Source organism: Petromyzon marinus, chromosome 51 (genome assembly GCF_048934315.1).
Source record: "Petromyzon marinus isolate PM22_M1 ecotype Great Lakes invasive population chromosome 51, UKy_Petmar_22M1.pri1.0, whole genome shotgun sequence".
Classification (NCBI taxonomy): Eukaryota; Metazoa; Chordata; class Hyperoartia; order Petromyzontiformes; family Petromyzontidae; genus Petromyzon; species Petromyzon marinus.
The window spans coordinates 10571666-10590271 of record NC_133717.1 but is presented as its reverse complement, the minus strand read 5'-3'; the positions used below and the strand labels follow the sequence as shown (position 1 = coordinate 10590271).

The window sequence follows — 18606 nt, the reverse complement described above, 5'->3', positions numbered from 1 at the left end:
CAGCAATTGCCAGTCCAGATATCACTCTCCCTTGATGCTAGACATGGCCGGGAATCAAACTCAGACTGGTGTATTTATGACGCGATGCGCTAACCACTGCGACTCCTATCTTCCCTTTTATTCAAATGTTTAAGTTGTATAAGTTTATCTAGTAACGTGTGTCTTTATAGTGCCCACTATTGGCATCTTGTGCTCTGATGTCTGATTCGTTAGAATCTGCAACACATCTAAATACAAAATATACAACCATTTGTCAATCCGCTGTTAGATGGAGGCCTCCCCACACACCATGTCAGTCAAGTGCTTTGTTTGACCATGCTTCACCACGCTGGTCAGTGTGGGTCGGTGAGGCAGGGAAGTCCAGGATCGGTTCATCTATCAATTTGGCATTCATGTTATAGCCGTGGCTGGGAATCAAACTTCAGTCACGAGGTTAATAGTGCAGTGTGTGATTCACTGGTACGAACCACTAAAGCTAAATGCACATATGATAATTATTAGACACAATAGGAAAGTCCTATACATTTGTAGCCTGATTATGGCCAGGTGATCTTCAGATTAAAACAGGTTTGAAGTGACAGGTTGCTGTGCAGAAAAGTTGCGGGCAACAGAGGGCAAGGGTAGAACAATCTATAACACGACCGGCACGGATTGAGGGAGACCCTCATCCAGCAGTAGATTGAGGAAAAAAAGCCATACATATGAGATCAAAAATACAGTTTTTTTGGGTTGGATCACATAAATATATAAATGTGTCGTTAAACCCACCACCACCCGACACAGCCAATTAGAAAGGTTTGTCACGTAAACAGAACATGCAAATTCGCGTGTTAGAGAGCAAAGCCACAACATTTACTATCTGAGTACGACGTTTCGCCAGTAATTACAACTAGCTTCATCAGGTGACAGCCAGATATGGGAATAGTTTAGATTTATTTTTTTTGGAAGGGCGCGTATTTAAAAAAAATATATCCATCCTGTCAATTAAAAAAACACACACAACTCAATCTATACCTACGTGACTTTACCGAAAGAACCAAAGAGTAACACACAACTCGCATTAGAATAAACACTCACTTAAGAAGATTTTGTTATTAAAGTGAACGGAAATCGGAAAGGCAGGAGGATGAGGAGGTGTGCTGCGAGGCCAATGACATCGCAAGGAGACTCGTGGGGGAGGTTTTGTGAACAAGGATCGACGCAGCTACGGGGCCACGTGATCGCCCGTTGCACTCGAGGGGGCATCACGGGGCGCACGGTCCGATAGAAAAAAAACGATTTTACCATCCCCATACCTGTCACGACCAGTGCCGGACTAAGCTAGTGCGGGGCCTGGAACATATGTTATCAAGGGGGCCATAAAAAAGAGACGTAAATATTAAAATACGAATTTTCTACTTGCATAGTAAAGTATTTGTATTTTTTTCATTTGTTATACAGCCAGATAATACGACAAATCGCGAACCTTAAAACACCCAGTCGTTCATAAAAGTTGAAAGCAGTATAGTCCTATAGTTATAGAGCAAGTGCAGAATCACTGAACCGGAATTGATAGCTTGGAAGCATTTAGCGCAGGGCCCGTAGCATATGCTACTTTTGCTACTAGGATAACCCGGCACTGGTTACAACCCATACGGTTTACCCCGTATTGTTGTGCATGGAAATTGAGTTTTCAGGTCCATACGGCGTACAGCCGTTTCAACACGAACAACAACATTTTTGTCAATTTGTTGTTCTCCCTTGTGATGGGACTTTGTGGGATGAACTTTGCGATTTATAAGGGACACGGGGTGACCAGTAATGTCTGAATTGGTCTGTAACAAGGTAGGACACTGATAATGGGGTTGACAAGGTATGAATCGCTGAAGACGACCGTTTGTGTTATGGTCGAAACGTCGTGAGAATTTTTATTGTTTTATATATATTTTATTATTTTGTTGTTTCCCTTCAACGTGACTTTACCGAAAGAACTAAGAATATGAATTACTGCAGTCACGAAAGCTTTAAATCAAAATTTAATCGCTGATCAGTCAACCCACGACTGCTGGATGGAATGCCCCCCCCCCAACTCAAATGCGGTTGGTTTGACCATCAACTTTGCCACCCTGGTCAGGGTTGGTGCAGGGGAAGCTCCAGTGGCCACGGATGTTATTAGCCCGTGAAGTCATACTTCCAAGAAATGTGTTAACTAGTCCCCCCCCCCAAGCAACCGCGTGTTCCTGTTAAAAAAGAGACCCGTTTTTACGGAGTACGTCGACTTCTCGCGAATGTGCGGGCAAACACGTCGACCAGTCAAGGGTTGTTGAAGGGTTTAAGGTGCCCCAGGACAAGTTGAAACAACCGCTTGCCAACGATGTTGGCTGTAACCCGGGATTCAAGCTCAGGTTTGCGGGTTTGACTGCGTGGCGAAATAGCCCACCACTCTGTGTCGCTGCTGACAACAGCAACATCCAACACGCATTGAGTTTCCTGTAAAAAAAATATATAATCTGTTTGCATCAGGAACATTGTCCCAATTAAATGTATACATGCCAATTGTGGGTGTTGCTCAACGTTGTTTGAGTTCAAAGTCTTACACTTAAAATAGCAGCATACTTTGAAACAAAAAGATTTCCACACAGCATTACTACTCCCTTTACCCACCTACTGTACGACGTTGCCTTGCCAAAACCTTCCCGGCTCAAACGAAAAACTGCGGATTCGGACAAGATCAAACCAAACCCATCCCCGATCACCATCATGGCCCATCATCCCGCCACAGTTCTACTGAACTTTCAAAACTCAGCCTCCTCCTTAACCGTGATCTGCTGCGCACACACACACACATGATTTCGGATTGTTGAAATAGATCAACAGAACCGACAACACGGGTACAAAGACCAGGTTGACCTCTGGGTAGCGGCACAGCCACGAAAACGCCCGGCCTGCCCTCCTCCCCGTGCCACGCAACTCTTTGGGAGGGTTCTCAACACCGTGGCCGGGCCAGGGATCCCCGTTTAGCAGAACCCCCCCCAAACCCCCCGACGCGACACTCCAGGTTTATAAAAAATCAAACATCGTCTGGATCGACACCCCCCCCCCCCACTACCGCTCCTCTCCTTACCTGCGAAGCCATCGGATGGCGTGGGTGGGGGGGGGCTGCTGACCCCGCCCGCGCCTTTGAGGTTCTCCCGAAGCTCCCCCCGAAGCAACGAAACGAATCGAGGGCGCGACGCTTTCCTTGCCGTCGTTCTGCGAGCGCCGAGAGTTCCGTGCGTCGTCATGTGACCGTTTCCCCCACCCGCGACCTTTGGCCACGAGCGGTGGATGTAACAAGTGGTGAAAGTTTAACCAGAGGCCGGCGGGGGGGATTGGGGGACCGGGAAGTTGAGTTCCCGTGGCAGGATGCCCCCTGTGCACGGAGTGTGTGGGTTGGGTTGTCCGTGGGAGCGGTAGCTGCGCTGCGCTACGAACCTGGCGGACCCGAGTTCGATTCCCGCTCACGGCCAACACCCAGCGACGATTATTGGAACCGGTCCAGGGCCGGTGCGTAAAAACATCGCAACTGGGGAGATAAAGGCGGCTGGGCGTGGTGCTGGCCACCCACCCCCTCGTGAGCCGTGCCGGCCTTCATAGGTGCTCGCCAACAGCAATTGCCTCAAGTCTGTTAAATCCATATGGGGGATCTTTGTCTTTATTCGTGTCCGTGGTAGGCAAGCGCAACACGGGGGCCAGGCGTGGCACGGATGTGCATGTGGGGCCCCCGTCAAAGCCAAGAGGTGAACAGAACGGAACGATATTTATTCAGGCATAGCTATCAACCCATACGGTTGACCCGTATTCTTGCACAGAGGAATTGGGTTTTCAGGTCCATGCGGCGTCCAGCCGGATTCAACACGAGCAAGAAAATAGTATTGTTTTGTCTATTTGTTTGCGTTTCTCCCTTGTGATGGGACTTTGTAGGATGAACGTTGAGATTTATAAGGGGCACGGGGGTGGCCAATAAGGTCTGAATTGGTCTGTAAAAAGGTAGAGCACTGGTAAGGGGGTTGAAGGGTATGAAAATGCGTGTGTGGGTCGTCCGTGGTAGGCGAGCGCAACACGTGCGCAAGGCAATGGCACGGATGCGCGTGTGGGGCCCCCGACAAAGCCAAGCGGTGAACAGGACGCAACGATATTTATTGCGCTCTCCCCTTTCTCCCACGGGACATCGTGAAGACGCCGTGTTCTGTTCTCCTACCCACACGCAAATTGTCACCCACGTGAAGGAAAAGTAGAAACACGTCACCAGTGACACTTTTGGCCCAAGTGGCCAGCTCGTCGATGGCTTTGTCTTTCACTTCTCTGGGCTACGCAGCAGATGTCAAGACGCAACCTGCAATCACGTGGCTTTCTTTGCAGTGACGAGTAACAAAAGCGGTCTTGAACGTAACCGGGTGATACTGGAAAGTCAACGAACACCCATTGCGCAAACACACACCCCGACGGAGCAGAGGAAAACATTCACGGAGCACTTCACGTAACAGCATTTTCTCGCTTTGAAATAACGCTGCGATGTAGCTCAGCCTCCCGAGTGTTTGCTGCGACGAATCAGGGCTCGGCGCACGTGCCAGTTTATTTGTGCCGCTAATAAAGGCAGCAGGAATCAGACGGATGACCGTACGTTGAACTTCCTTCGCACCGTACGTAGCCAACCGTGCTAAATCGCAGGTGGCGGGGGGGGGGAGAACAAACTAATGTGTGCTGCTGTGGGGCCTCGTACAGAACCGCGATGGGCGATGAGGGTGCCGGGCTGAGACGAACGTCAACACCAAGGGAAGGGAGAGTTGGTGGAGGTATCTTCGTTGACAGGGCAGCGAGCGCCAGAGCCCACTCAAGCGGTCAACACGATTGACATCATCGACGCCACGTGAACCAGCTCACGCCGATCGGTTTTCTTTTGTTTGTTTTTTTATTACAAAACGTTTCAAAGCCTACGCTGAATAAAATCCACAACTCATGTTAGCAATGTACATACACACGTATAGATAGGCAGTTGGAAGAAAAATTACACGAAAAAGAAACAAATCGACGAAACGACGAACAAATGAACGAACAGCAACAACAGTACCACCAGAAGGCAGGAGGAGGGGGGGTTACAGGCATAAAGCTCGACAGGCCACCGTGGAGAGGCAAACAACGGTGCTTTGCCGGCACGGGCGACGGCAAAACCCAGCGGCGGTTCACGTGCGCCCCCCACATTTATCGTGATTGTCACGCAAACAACTTGAGAGGAGTAAGAAAAACACACAAACGCTGGGTGGGTGGGTGGGCGGTGGATGGGCAGGCAGGTGAAGTGAGTGGGTGGGTCAACGGATGAGTAGGCGTAAGGATGGTCAGCGGACAGCGGGCGGAAATGAAAGGGATGAGAGGCGAGACCGATGCTGTGAAACTGCCGCCTGGTTGGGAAACGTTTCCGGCCCATCGGCAGCAAGATTCGCGACATGCTTTGGGTAGCGAATTATCCACGCGTTGCGTGCGCAGTGCAACAAACACACAGAGACGGTCACCGATTGCCGGATTTGCCGGGCAGGGCGAGCCAGCCTTGGTCACGACGCCCTAACGAGTGAAGTCACGCCGCTCGCGTCGAGACCCCGGATTTCACGCACGAGCGCCGTCTGAGCAATCGCCCGCGACGGTGGTGGCGAGCGAGTCCACGCGGTGCTGACCCTGCTCAATACATTCCTCTTTAGCCTCGCGCCAGCACTGCCGTGCCGCGCTTCGCGTTTTGGTGAAGCTTTTCCTTCGCTGGGAAGAGCGATAAAAAAATATAAAGATAACGACGCACATCAGCACACCACAACAGCAGCAGCAGCAAAGCGGTGACTGGGATCTCGGGCTAGCACGACGTCCAGACACACTTAACGCCCTGTAATGATTATGATTAACGCTTTGTGTGGGCACAGTACCATGAGAGCCAGGCGATCCCCAGTCACTTCCACTGCTCCAAGAGTAGTGCACGGCTCACAACCATCATCACACGCTGCACTCTACCCTGTAACATCGCACTTCGTCGTAAAAGTCCCATGTCCAGCGTGCAAAATAATTAAAATACAGCCAATGGATCAATGAACGAAATACTAAACTTGACAGCGCTTGTTTGTTCTTCTCATTGAATCCAATTGGCGATACTGTGTTGTCAGTTAAGGCTAGCAGATCACACAAATCTTCCCAACAAAGGTAAGGCTTGTGCTGGGTTCCGGGGCAGTCCCCACCACCGACCTACTCAATACTCCGCGCAGAATCTCCAAAGAACCCGAAGCTTGTTCACCAGATGCTCAAGGCTCCTGGGGAGCGCACACAGTCCTACACAAACCTCCATGGCACACACAAGTTCGTTCATGAAGAAAGTGTGGCAATCACATCATTTACAAATGTACGAGCAAGGAACTCGCTGAGACAAGTCCACAACACATTCCTGGGGCTCAGCCCAGATTCACTCTGAGACCGAGTCTCACAAACCGTGCCCTTTCCCTTGGGACTTTCAAGTTCAGCCACAGTCCACACATTCAGAGACCGGGTCCCATCCGGGCTTGTGCTTGCGAGATTGTCTTATTGTCTGAATTCCACTTGTCATATGCCAACATCTTCCGTGTGTGCACGCCGGCAATCGAAATCGGATTAAAACTGGTTCAGGGCCACCTCTTCCCAATCGGGGACTGTTTCACTGTGGAATTTAATCCTGAATGGAACCAAAGCCAAAGGGACAATGCTGGAATCTGCCCCATGCATTACCTTGCCATGGGTCCTCCAGTGGTGGTGGCTGGGCGCATTCATGGACACCAGCTGGTGGAGATAAATTAAAAAAGCTGCTCGCGAGAAAGCCTTTGTAGCTGCACTAAACCATTAAATAACAAACGGCCGGCTTTGTCGCACAATCGTTGAGGAAACCCCCCCAAAATAAATCCCCATCGCATGTAGTTTTTAAATTAACGGGTAGGCCCTGGAGATATTTACCTGCGCCTGCCAAAAATAATTTTCCAGTGAGAAAAGGAGGAAATATGATACCAGCGTTAACATCGTACCCGCTTCAAAGCGAACAATTAAATTAAAAAAATAAACATTGCCCTTAGCCCTTCAATCGATGGCTCCCATCGAACAAGCAGCCAGTCGGCACACAGTGCAGCTTGAGGAATGGAGCTGAATTAAACGTTCGTTTTAAATACGCAACCAGCCCAATGTAGCACTGGACAGCCAATGTGCTTATTTTTACATAAATTCTAGAGAGCTGCTTCGACGCAACCAAGGGACACGAGTGGAGTCGCTTAACATGTGAATATACTTGTAAAGAGTCGAACAGTCCGATATATGTTTACTCAAGCGACGTTGCAACCGACCCCACGACAGAATCCCACAATCCCCTTGTTCGCCACGGCCGACCCGATGCAACAGCAGCAACCGTCAGTCTCCGTCCGGCTTTACCACGACTTGCTCCAACGCCAAGGAGCAAAACTCGCGTAAGGTTCTCACTCGGTGTCGGAGCCGCTGAGCCCCTCGTAGATTCCCATCTCGCTGAGCAACGAGTTCAGCGACTGGTCACTCGCGTGGCGGTGAAGCGGCGAGCCCCGCGGCCCGACTCTTCCGCCGCCGCCAACGCCGCCGCCAACGCCGCCGCCAACGCCGCCGCCTCCGCAGCCAACGCCGCCGCCTCCCTCGTCGTGGCCTCCGACGGCGTCGAAGACGATTTTCTGTTGCCGGAGCGGCCGCAGCGCCGGCGCTGCCCCGTCCGACCTCGCGGGGGACACCGACCGCTCGTGGACCTGCGACGCCAGCCGGCCGGGCTCCGTGGCCACGGCGTAGCGGTCGTCCGACATTGCGAGGATCTCCACGGACTTGGCCGTGCCGCGCCCACCGCACAGCTCGCCCACGCCGCCCACGCCGCCCACGCCGCCCCGTCCCCGACGACGACGATCGTCGTCGTCGTCGTCGTCGTCTTCGTCGCTGCTCAGGATGTCCGTCTCACGCACGCTGCCCGCGTCTTCTCGGCGGGGTCGCGACGATCGCGCCGCCAACTCCGGCTCCGAGCGGAACTCGATGGCGTGAGCACGCCCGGCGCTGCCGCGCGTCCTGCGCCACGACGGGCCCCGGCCACCGCCGCCGCCGCCGGAGCCTCCTCCTCCTCCTCCGCCGCCGCCGCCGCCGCCGCCGCCAGCGGCACCGACGCGGCCCCCGCTTTCGCCGATGCCGCTGGCGCTGCCGTTGAAGTCGTCGTCCGGGTCATCGCAGCAGAGGCCGTCGCTCGCGTAGCGGCTGAGACGGCGCGCATCTGCGAGCGGGGAGGAGGGAGCGGAGGGAAATTTAAGCTCTGTTTTTCTTCTTGTTCCAAGACAAAAATCCCATTATGGCATTTTTAATAACCACGCTCCTCCATACATCCAGCAGATTAAGAATAAACGTGGACTCACCGCTTTTGTACGCACGCATAGAAATAATAGCAAGCGAAACAAATGAAGTATTTGGTAATGACAACCAAGTGACGAAAAGATTACCCTGCGAAGAAAAGAGACTGCAGCAAAGGGATCGAGAGCACGGCGAGAAACGCATCGAGAGAATGATGGACGCTGCCCTCGCTGACATTCGAGCGCAGCTCAGCAACAGGAGGAACCGACGCGTCTTCACAGACCCACGCCGTGCGATTTCTCACCTGCTCCGGCACGGAGTCGTCGCGCCTTGAGAGCGGACAGGCGCCGTCCGCCGAAGGGCAGGTAGCCCGGCGACTTGGCGGGGACGCTGGCCGCCTTGCAGAGCCGCTGGCGGGAGCCCTCGCGCAGCACCGCACGCACCACCCGCACCATGCGCTCCCTCCACTCCGCGTCGCTGCAAACGCGAGGTCGCCGCCATGTTTACGGGAGGGGTGGTTGCTCGTCGCGACGCGGTGTTTCAGAATCATTAGAATCTTTATTTAGACTGCAGGAGGAATCCGATGAGCTATGAAGCTCTTTTTCACAGATGTCTAGCAGGGGGGCGGGGCCAGCAAATTACAAACAAAACGGTAGGAGCGCAAAATAAGTAAATCATCTATAAAGTATGTAAATAAAAATTGCAGAAGTACATACATTCCTGACGATTTTTCAACACTAAATGCAAGCTTGGGCAACAACAAAACCAGACCCAGACCACAACGAGACAACGCACAGTCCCTCAATAAAATGGCACGTTTCATAAGTGCAGGGGTGGGGAATCTCCATCCTTACCGAGGGCCGAACGGGACTTTCGTACAGCAGTGAATTGACCGCGGTTGATGATGAAGTGCAAAACCAAATTGAATATGGGTTTGCTGTGTGCACTCATCTTAAAGCGCGCGATGCAGCGACCGTCGTTGTTCGGTGGCTAGCCAAACGTCGCTTCATCTTTTAGAGCACTGGTTCTGACCTGAACCACCACAGGGTGCATTAACACTTGTCCCCGGTCGGTCATGCAGTTAAACATTTCTTTGCCAATTCCTTTTGCTATGAAATCCACACATTTGAACCGCTTCAAAAAGTAACTTTCTGCGAGGTCATCGCCTAACCGACTCGCAGCGCAGCAAGCTTTAGGCAATCTAACAGCGTGTGATGATATCCCCCAGCGATCCACCAACACCTGCCTCCCTAGGCGCTGGATTACGGGCGTAAGTCGCCACGCCAGAATGTACCTGCAGCAGACCCTGAACACGGTCTCGGGCCGGCCCTCAGTCTCAGACTTCACATGGACGAGTTCCCATTCTGCTCCGGCCTCAGAGTCTGCGAGGCAAGAAAGTGCACGCTGTGAGAAGAGCCCACCACACTCTCTCTATGCAGAATAAAAAAACACTCGCATTACAAGTGGCGCAACGGGAGTGGTTAGCGGTCTGTGCTATGAAACCTGAATCTTAACCATTATTGTTACAACGCTTGTTTACCCAGGAAAGCCTCGCTGAGTCTCAAAGACTCCCAGGTTTAGTGGGTGATGTTGCCGTGCGTAATCCAAATTGAGTAATCTGCAGGTAATTTTAGAGCATTGGTTTGTTTGACCAATAGTTACAATGCATGGTGGGCAATCGGAGAATCCGGAAGCATCCCATGCAGAACAGGGGGGGGATTCAAACGGGGCCAAATTGATAAAAAAAAATTGTAATACTTGGAGACACAAAACAAACAAGACAAAAATAACAATTTAGAAATACGAAAACACATTTTGCCCTGACGGCTGACCCTGTCAGCTTCCATACTGCAAGGTAGTTACCCAACAAGGCCACCAAAATTTTTGGAAAGCGTCGCACAACGCGTGTGTACGGGCGACGCTCCCGACCTTGTTCGCTTTGTGCTTTCCTTCCACGTCGGCAAACGATCCAGACGCCAACGGCGTTGGCATTAAAACTGGAAACCGGTGGCAGGAATTGCGAACCACTCGTGATTTAAGAAAACGGGCGAGACCTGTGTCAGTGCCGGTCCTGACTTGAAGAGAAGTCTGGGGAATCATGTACTTGAACTTGAATGGGTCGGGCTCCTCCTGTGAGCCAGGAACACATGAGACGGTGCATGGCAGTGAGACACAGCTACACGCAGCAGCAGCAAACAGCAGTGATGCATCAGGACCAGGTGCACGGTGAGACACAGCTGCACGCAGCAGCAGAGTTAGCAGCAGGATTAAGCAGCCGCAGTGATGACTGAGGCCCAAATTTGAAGTGCGGGCTGAATAAACTTGATAATCCCCATTTAATATATGGTTTAAAAACCACATTGGCTTTATTAAAACACTCGACAGTCCCACTTTTGATATATTTTATTACACATCTCTCTCCAACTGGCTGTACAATTAATAATTCACTCCCCTTTATCCGTGTAATCCGCCGACTCTCGGCAAAATCGTGCTTTCTGTAACCGTTGAGCTTTTGTGGGCTATTATTTTGTTCCCAGAAAAATCCAAATGCATCTCTTCGCTTACCTTCTTCTTGTGCTTAGAATGGTCTTTGCATATGAGGACGACCGCCTTCTTGAACACTGCAACACACATGACGGACGGAGCGAGCGTTATCACATGCCGATCGCACTACCCTGAAATCGAATGCAGGTGGGTTTTTTAAAAGACGCGTTTACTCCGAAAACCTAGTGGCGCGGACACCGGCCAAAACCAACCACGGCTAAAGCTCGCTCATCTGGTGCTGACATTGTCAAGAGCGGTCTGTGTTTTTTTATTTTGGTAAAAAATTAATATCGGCTGACTAAATAAGAAGACGTAATTAGAGAGTGCTGCTGGGATACCGGTGCGGTAGAGAAGGAGTCGAGGGAGGTTGAGGGTGACATTGAAGGAAAGACGAGGTTGAACAAAATACGAATACAATGGATATGACGAGCGTTAAAAGCAGAGGTTAAGAATCACACGGAGGCAAACAATCTCAGCAACCACCTGTTGAAATAACGGAACTTTTGGCTTAGCAGAAGAGGAAAAGAAATGAACAAGAAACAGTTTACTGGCAAAAGCGCCGGCTGGGTGGCGGTGGGGCTAATGGGCGGCGGTGGTGGCCAAATTCGGTGAGGCCGAGCGCCGATGGGGCCGTCATGTGGTGGAGCCGGGCTGTGGTAGGGCAGATGGCGGGAGAACCACACTGTAATTGGGCCGAGGCTGCGGTAGGGCAGGTTGGCGGTGGGGCCGGACGGTGGTGATTCTGGGTTCATGGCGCCAGGCAAAGGTGGGGCTGGACAGAGGTGGGATTGTGCATGGGGTACCGGAGCGGTGTGTGACCAGATCTCACCAAACAAGTGCGCCTCCGGCCACTTCTTGCTCCTGCTCACGGCGGCTGGGTGAGGGTTGAGCCAGAGCACGGGGGCATTCATCACCAGGTCGCCCATGGACAACTCTGTTACCTGCGCGGCACCGCGTGACAGAGCACAAAGCTCACAAACGTGGAGTGCATACACAGTGCACAACATACATACGTTTATAGAGCACACACACAGTACAGAGCACACACAAACACACAGCGCATACACAGCGTGCACACAGCATGCACACACACACATACAGCACACAGCACACAGCACGCATACATATGAATCATTTGGCGGGACTCTGGGGTCCCGCAAAAATCAGGTCAATAATTATTATTTTTCAGTCCGCCCCACTCGTGACCCCGACAGCAACGCGCCGCCCGCCCAGACTCGCGCCAACAAGCGCCAGCAGCAGCAGCAGCAGGCGGCGATCGACACGATGGGCGCCACCCCACCGGCCAAACGCGAGCCCCGGGGGGCGTCCGCCGCAGTCGCGCGCGGCGACGACGATCCCGGTCAGCCGTCGATCCTCAGCTTCTTTGCCAAGGCGAGCCCGCCGCCCCCCAGGTGGTGAATTTAACGTGCTTATGTTATCTTTCAACTTTTTACGAAACTTAGTGCCCCGAGTAGCTCTCGACGAGGCCAATCGATTGACGCTAGTTTTGTTGTCGGTAAGGCAAGACTCGTGTCACTACGCGGTTTTTCCCACCTCGGGGCAGTGATGGGACCCCGGGGTCCTGCAAATTGCTTCATATGTCAACCAACACAAATGCATACAACACAGCACACATACACACCAAAGAGGGAACATAAGTTACATTTAAGCCTAATAATTTCTCTAACCACTGCTGGATGAAGGCCTCCCCACGCCATGTCAGTAATGGAGGTTGTACGATTATGCTTCCGAATGAACTTTAATATTTTACTTTAACGTAATATAATAAAAATATATATTACTTGTGAGTAACATAAATTGCGTTTGTTCATTGGTACCGTACATTTCATGTGGCGCTAATGTATTGCTACCATCGTTGCAGGAGCCTCTAAGCAAATCTCAAACGTTTGTGTCGGTAAAATTAATTCATTACAATGATTACATACAGCACACAGCGCACACGGTGGTGGAGGGTGGACGACACACACAGTGGCATTTTACTCACGCGATCCGACCCAAAAATGTCAATTCCAAATCAATAACATCGGCAGGGGAAGCTTCCTTCTTAAACATCACAAAAAAACCCCAATTTGCACTTTGTAAACAATAAATTGTAACCCTCAAAGGCCCTCTCGTTTGGTCCTTGCTTTCTACTCCACTGTTTCTGCACCAATTCCATGCCCACGCCACACACGCTCCCTCCTGTCGTCCTCTTATCGCAACCATTCCCGAGGTCTTCCTCTCTTGCCCTTCTCTACCTTTCAACTCGACATTTTGCTTTCTCTTACAAACGCAACTTGCATTTATTCTCTCCCGATGTCCAAACAAATCTCATAGATCACTGTCCTCCATTTTCTCAATCGTCACACGAATCGTCATGATTTATTTTTCTTCTCTAAAGTAAAATTGATCAGCACAAAAATATAACCAGCTGCTTTTTTTTTAAGACACTTGTAACGCGAGCCTGCCTTCAGGCACCAATGAAATGTAATATGAACAGATGACATTGAGTGTAAATAGCGGAGCCTTTTGCTTACATATTTCTGAGTAAACAAGGGCGAGCAATTTCACCAACTCATATGCGGTATTTTGTAACAACATTAGATCTGTAATGTGCATGCTAAACAGGCAATTTGCCTTGTTAAATGCATCGCTTTAATTTTAGCAAATTATTCAAACACAACATACGCACACCGCACTGCATTTGCCGTGTGTTTTGTATACACAGTTGAAGAGCAGATTATACAATTGAAGAGCACAGCTACTGGATATTCAGCGGCTTTCACAGAAGATAAACCAAAAAATATATATCAAGCAGACCAACACGCAATAACCGCCACATTTTACACTTCAATTGGATGATGATGATGTTGTTTGCCTTCACCGAGTCTGGCCTTCATTAAAATAAACTAATTTAACCTCCCACACCGCGTGAACGCTGAGCAGTCAACTCCTACGTTTCCTCATCAACGCACCGAAAGAAAAAGCCGCTGGATTTATCGAGCATTTTCTCAACGTGTCGCATTTAACCCGATGCCAGAACACAACAACGGCCATCTCCTTTAAAAACGCAGAAATCCAATTTTGCTATTTTTAGGCAGGTCATTATCTGCAGACGTACTTAACATATGCTCTGGGGCAAGGGCGAGGAGCGTGTTTACAGATAATGAACAATGCCCACTAAAAACAGAGACGGGTGAGGCAGTCGCATTGTCACAGTGCACCTTTAAACATAGCAAGGGCGCCGCGCACTAAGAACACGCTTCATCGTCACCAACACCACCATCAGCCACACAAAGAACACCATTCACAATAATTAACGGCACTGCGTCCATTTAAAGCTGGAGGAACACCTCCCCTTTGCCGTACCAGCAGTCATTAGGGTTGTTTCACCATATTTCACGTTGGTCAGCGTGGGTTGGTGAAATGAAGGGAGTTAGCCCCCCCACCCCACCCCCATACCGGTTCGTTGTGGACAACCATGGCCGGGAAAAATAACAAGGTCACTGGATTCATCGTGCTGTGCATGAACCACTAAGCTACCACTCCGCTCCACGTAATAAAGTATATTATTCTCAATGGGTGCTCCCTTGTTTTAATAAAACATTTAACACCACAGAGATAAGAATGTGCGCACACATTGATTATATATATTTTTTAATAATACATGGAAATACGCTAACCACTGCGCCACCACTCCCCGCGAAACCGTACCGCGCCATAATAGTTGTGCTCCCATCCAACGCAGTACAGAGAGAGAGACACCTGCGGGACCATTAGGCTTTCAGGGCAGGACGACCGCTGCACTTCATCACGTCATTAGCAAACGCAATCAGTGGCTGGCACCCGCGGGAGACAGCCAGGCGAGCGGGCGGGCGGGCGGGCGAGTGAACGAGAGGGTGAGCGAGCAAGTGAATGATAGAGCGCGGGCAGCAGCAGCAGCAGCAGCAACGCACCTCCTTGTGGGCTCCTGTCTGCTCGACGACAAGCTGGTCGAAGACGGCGCCGTACTCCTCGTACACCTTCTGCATCTCGTTGATGTGGCTCGCCACCTTGTTCATCGCCCGCAACGCCTCTGCGCGGCAAAGACAAAGATCCACCCACGTCTCCTTAATGGGTTGTTGCAGCAAGTGCTGTGGCGTCTACGAAGGGCAGCATGGCACACCAGGGGGTTGCGTGCCCAGCACCGCACCCGGTTACCTCTGTCTACCCAGTGGTGATGTTTTACGGACTGCAACAAGTACTCATTTAGGGCTGAGTCAACCTAGGGTAAGCCGAGGACAAATTCAGGTATCACTCGCCACTGATACTACACATGGCGACTCTTCCTTTGGTTAAGCACGACTCACTGTGGTGAGAAGTGCGTGGCTTGCGATCGGAACTTTTTAAGTTCAAATCCCAGTCAGAGATCGACTAAGCCCCATCAGCCCACTGGAGCACAAGAAAATGAGTTCCACTTTTTGAGAAGTTAATGGGTGCGCAACAGATTGACTTTCCCTCGCCACAGGAATATAGAATTTCTACCACAGTAGCTGCACAATGGGGTTTAAATAATTTGAGTGGGCGAGGCTGTTTAAAGGCTATGTGCCTGCACTGCATATCAATTTTTAACAACATTAATTTCCCAATAACTCTTAAAATCATAGCAAAGCCTCCACAGTGTGGTTATGGTGTGGGTGTATGCATTTAGGGACCTCGTCACAACAGGCTGTACAGTCACCATTCATCAACATCACGAGCGGCATAATGGCTGCTGCAATTATCTCATGAAAAACTAAGCAGCATATTCACTTATCTGTGCACTTGGCGAGCAACGATCATTCCAAAGAGCGATTCATTGATGTGATTCAAGTGTCGTGATTCAATTCAAGAATTAACGCTTTAGTCTCGTCTTTATCGTCTCGTTTGTAATATCTCTTCTTTATTTACCTGTCTCATTCGTAAAAGTTTTGTTTGAACATTAGACTAGAAGCACGTTGGCATACCATTCGTATATATATAATTTGGATAAACGACAACTAATTCTCATTGCACTACTGGAGACATTTTTTTGTGAGAACATCATTTGGATTTCATTCACCTCGTAACATAACTAGTGCACCCTTCTCATGGCAAAAAACACTGACAAAGGAAACAAAAACCATGAGAGATTCGTTCATGAGGCTATCCACATATACAAGCACAGAGACAATTTCAACCGAGAAGATGGATTCTATCTTAGCAATCATTGGAAAGATTTGATAAACCATTTCAGGTCTTAATTGATTGTTCACGCTTACAGTGGCTTTCAGACAGCATGCATTATAAAAAGTTTCGTCTCCCCCCTCCTCTTTTCAGAATATAGATGGACTAGTCCTAAATAAAATGCCAAATCGTTGCGCGTGGCGCTAACGTTTTTTTATAAATAAATGCGCCGTTTAAAAATAAATTTATGCAAACCAACACACCTGAAGACGACCGTTTGAGTTATGGTCGAAACGTCGTGAGAATTTTTTTATTGTTTTATATATATATTTTATTATTTTGTTGTTTCCCTTCAACGTGACTTTACCGAAAAAACTAAGAATATGAATTACTGCAGTCACGAAAGCTTTAAATCAAAAAAACTATGAAGTCAACAAAACTTGCAACAGCCCACCAGGGCACATGGCTTGCCGAGACAGAGCGATACAGATCAGTGAGAGACACAAAGAGCTGAGGGACACGGAGTCAAGTGGTCACGTGTACACGGAACACGTGACTTCAGGCGGGCCCACCAGCAAACGTTGTACGCTTATTATGCGGCTCGCCGGAAAATTGAGGCAACGCACGCCAACGGTAATTGACGGAACGAATGTCGGGTGCCCACACCGACAAAGGGTAAACAGCGTACAGAAACCAAGGAAAAATCACAGACGGAATATAATTATCGGTGCACATTTCTGCAAGGGGGCTGTCATTGCTGTTGAGGAGCCATCGCCGCTTTTCTCCGGCTTTCATTTGGCGCTGCCTCTTTGAGCTGCAGGTGGGTGACGGCGTCTCAACGGCACGCGGCCGCTACGGCAAACACCACGGTTGTGCCCTTGTGGAATAACGTCCGCGACAATCGTATCACCGATTTTGCTACAGTATTGTCACGTCGTAATTAATGTTTACATTTTTTTTATTCTACAGTGAGGGAAACAAGTATTTGATCCCCTGCTGATTTTGTACGTTTGCCCACTGACAAAGAAATTATCAGTCTATAATTTTAATGGTAGGTTAATTTGAACAGTGAGGGACAGAATAACAAAAACAAAATCCAGAAAAACGCATGTCAAAAATGTTATAAATTGATTTGCATTTTAATGAGGGAAATAAGTATTTGACCCCTCTGCAAAATATGCCTTAGTACTTGGTGGCAAAACCCTTGTTGGCAATCAGAGGTCAGACGTTTCTTGTAGTTGGCCACCAGGTTTGCACACATCTTAGGAGGGATTTTGTCCCACTCCTCTTTGCAGATCTTGTCCAAGTCATTAAGGTTTCGAGGCTGAGGTTTGGCAACTCGAACCTTCAGCTCCCTCCACAGATTTTCTATGGGATTAAGGTCTGGAGACTGGCTAGGCCACTCTAGGACCTTAATGTGCTTCTTCTTGAGCCACTCCTTTGTTGCCTTGGCCGTGTGTTTTGGGTCATTGTCATGCTGGAATACCCATCCACGACCCATTTTCAATGCCCTGGATGAGGGAAGGAGGTTCTCACCCAAGATTTGACGGTACATGGCCCCATCCATCGTCCCTTTGATGCGGTGAAGTTGTCCTGTCCCCTTAGCAGAAAAACACCCCCAAAGCATAATGTTTCCACCTCCATGTTTGACGGTGGGGATGGTGTTCTTGGGGTCATAGGCAGCATTCCTCCTCCTCCAAACACGGCGAGTTGAGTTGATGCCAAAGAGCTCCATTTTGGTCTCATCTGACCACAACACTTTCACCCAGTTGTCCTCTGAATCATTCAGATGTTCATTGGCAAACTTCAGACAGGCATGTATATGTGCTTTCTTGAGCAGGGGGACCTTGCGGGCGCTGCAGGATTTCAGTCCTTCACGGCGTAGTGTGTTACCAATTGTTTTCTTGGTGACTATGGTCCCAGCTGCCTTGAGATCATTGACAAGATCCTCCCGTGTAGTTCTGGGCTGATTCCTCACCGTTCTCATGATCATTGCAACTCCACGAGGTGAGATCTTGCATGGAGCCCCAGGCCGAGGGAGATTGAGAGTTCTCTCGTGTTTCTTCGATTTGCGAATAATCGCACCAACTGTTGTCGCCTTATCACCAAGCTGCTTGGCAATGGTCTTGTAGCCCATTCCAGCCTTGTGTAGGTCTACAATCTTTTCCCTAACATCCTTGGAGAGCTCTTTGGTCTTGGCCATGGTGGAGAGTTTGGAATCTGATTGATTGATTGCTTCTGTGGACAGGTGCCTTTTATACAGGTAACAAGCTGAGATTAGGAGCACTCCCTTTAAGTGTGCTCCTAATCTCAGCTCGTTACCTGTATAAAAGACACCTGGGAGCCAGAAATACGTCTGATTGAGAGGGGGTCAAATACTTATTTCCCTCATTAAAATGCAAATCAATTTATAACATTTTTGACATGCGTTTTTCTGGATTTTTTTGTTGTTATTCTGTCTCTCACTGTTCAAATAAACCTACCATTAAAATTATAGACTGATCATTTCTTTGTCAGTGG

The 18606-nt window shown here is 49.6% G+C and overlaps 2 protein-coding genes across 5 annotated transcripts in view; both read right to left on the bottom strand.

The window, feature by feature from the left end:
- Nucleotides 1–4778, bottom strand: part of SNX9 (sorting nexin 9) — a 47783-nt gene extending 43005 nt beyond the window's left edge. Inside the window, exon 1 of one of the 2 annotated variants that reach the window (XM_032973403.2) lies at nucleotides 3104–4778. In XM_032973403.2, the coding sequence (XP_032829294.1) occupies nucleotides 3104–3115 (12 nt within the window). In that variant the 5' untranslated portion in view covers nucleotides 3116–4778. The remainder of the gene's footprint in view (nucleotides 1–3103) is intronic. The other variant, XM_032973401.2, reaches the window with a different exon arrangement.
- Nucleotides 4779–4911: 133 nt separating this feature from the next.
- LOC116953328 (rho guanine nucleotide exchange factor TIAM1-like) overlaps nucleotides 4912–18606 on the bottom strand; it is a 136586-nt gene continuing 122891 nt past the window's right edge. For all 3 annotated transcript variants that reach the window (XM_032973426.2, XM_032973428.2, XM_032973425.2), the window contains exons 20-26: nucleotides 14859–14977; nucleotides 11732–11843; nucleotides 10924–10979; nucleotides 10413–10488; nucleotides 9653–9740; nucleotides 8663–8835; nucleotides 4912–8284 (exon numbers count right to left, since the gene is read on the bottom strand). In XM_032973426.2, coding sequence (XP_032829317.2) covers nucleotides 7485–8284; nucleotides 8663–8835; nucleotides 9653–9740; nucleotides 10413–10488; nucleotides 10924–10979; nucleotides 11732–11843; nucleotides 14859–14977 — 1424 coding nt within the window. In that variant the 3' untranslated portion in view covers nucleotides 4912–7484. The remainder of the gene's footprint in view (nucleotides 8285–8662; nucleotides 8836–9652; nucleotides 9741–10412; nucleotides 10489–10923; nucleotides 10980–11731; nucleotides 11844–14858; nucleotides 14978–18606) is intronic.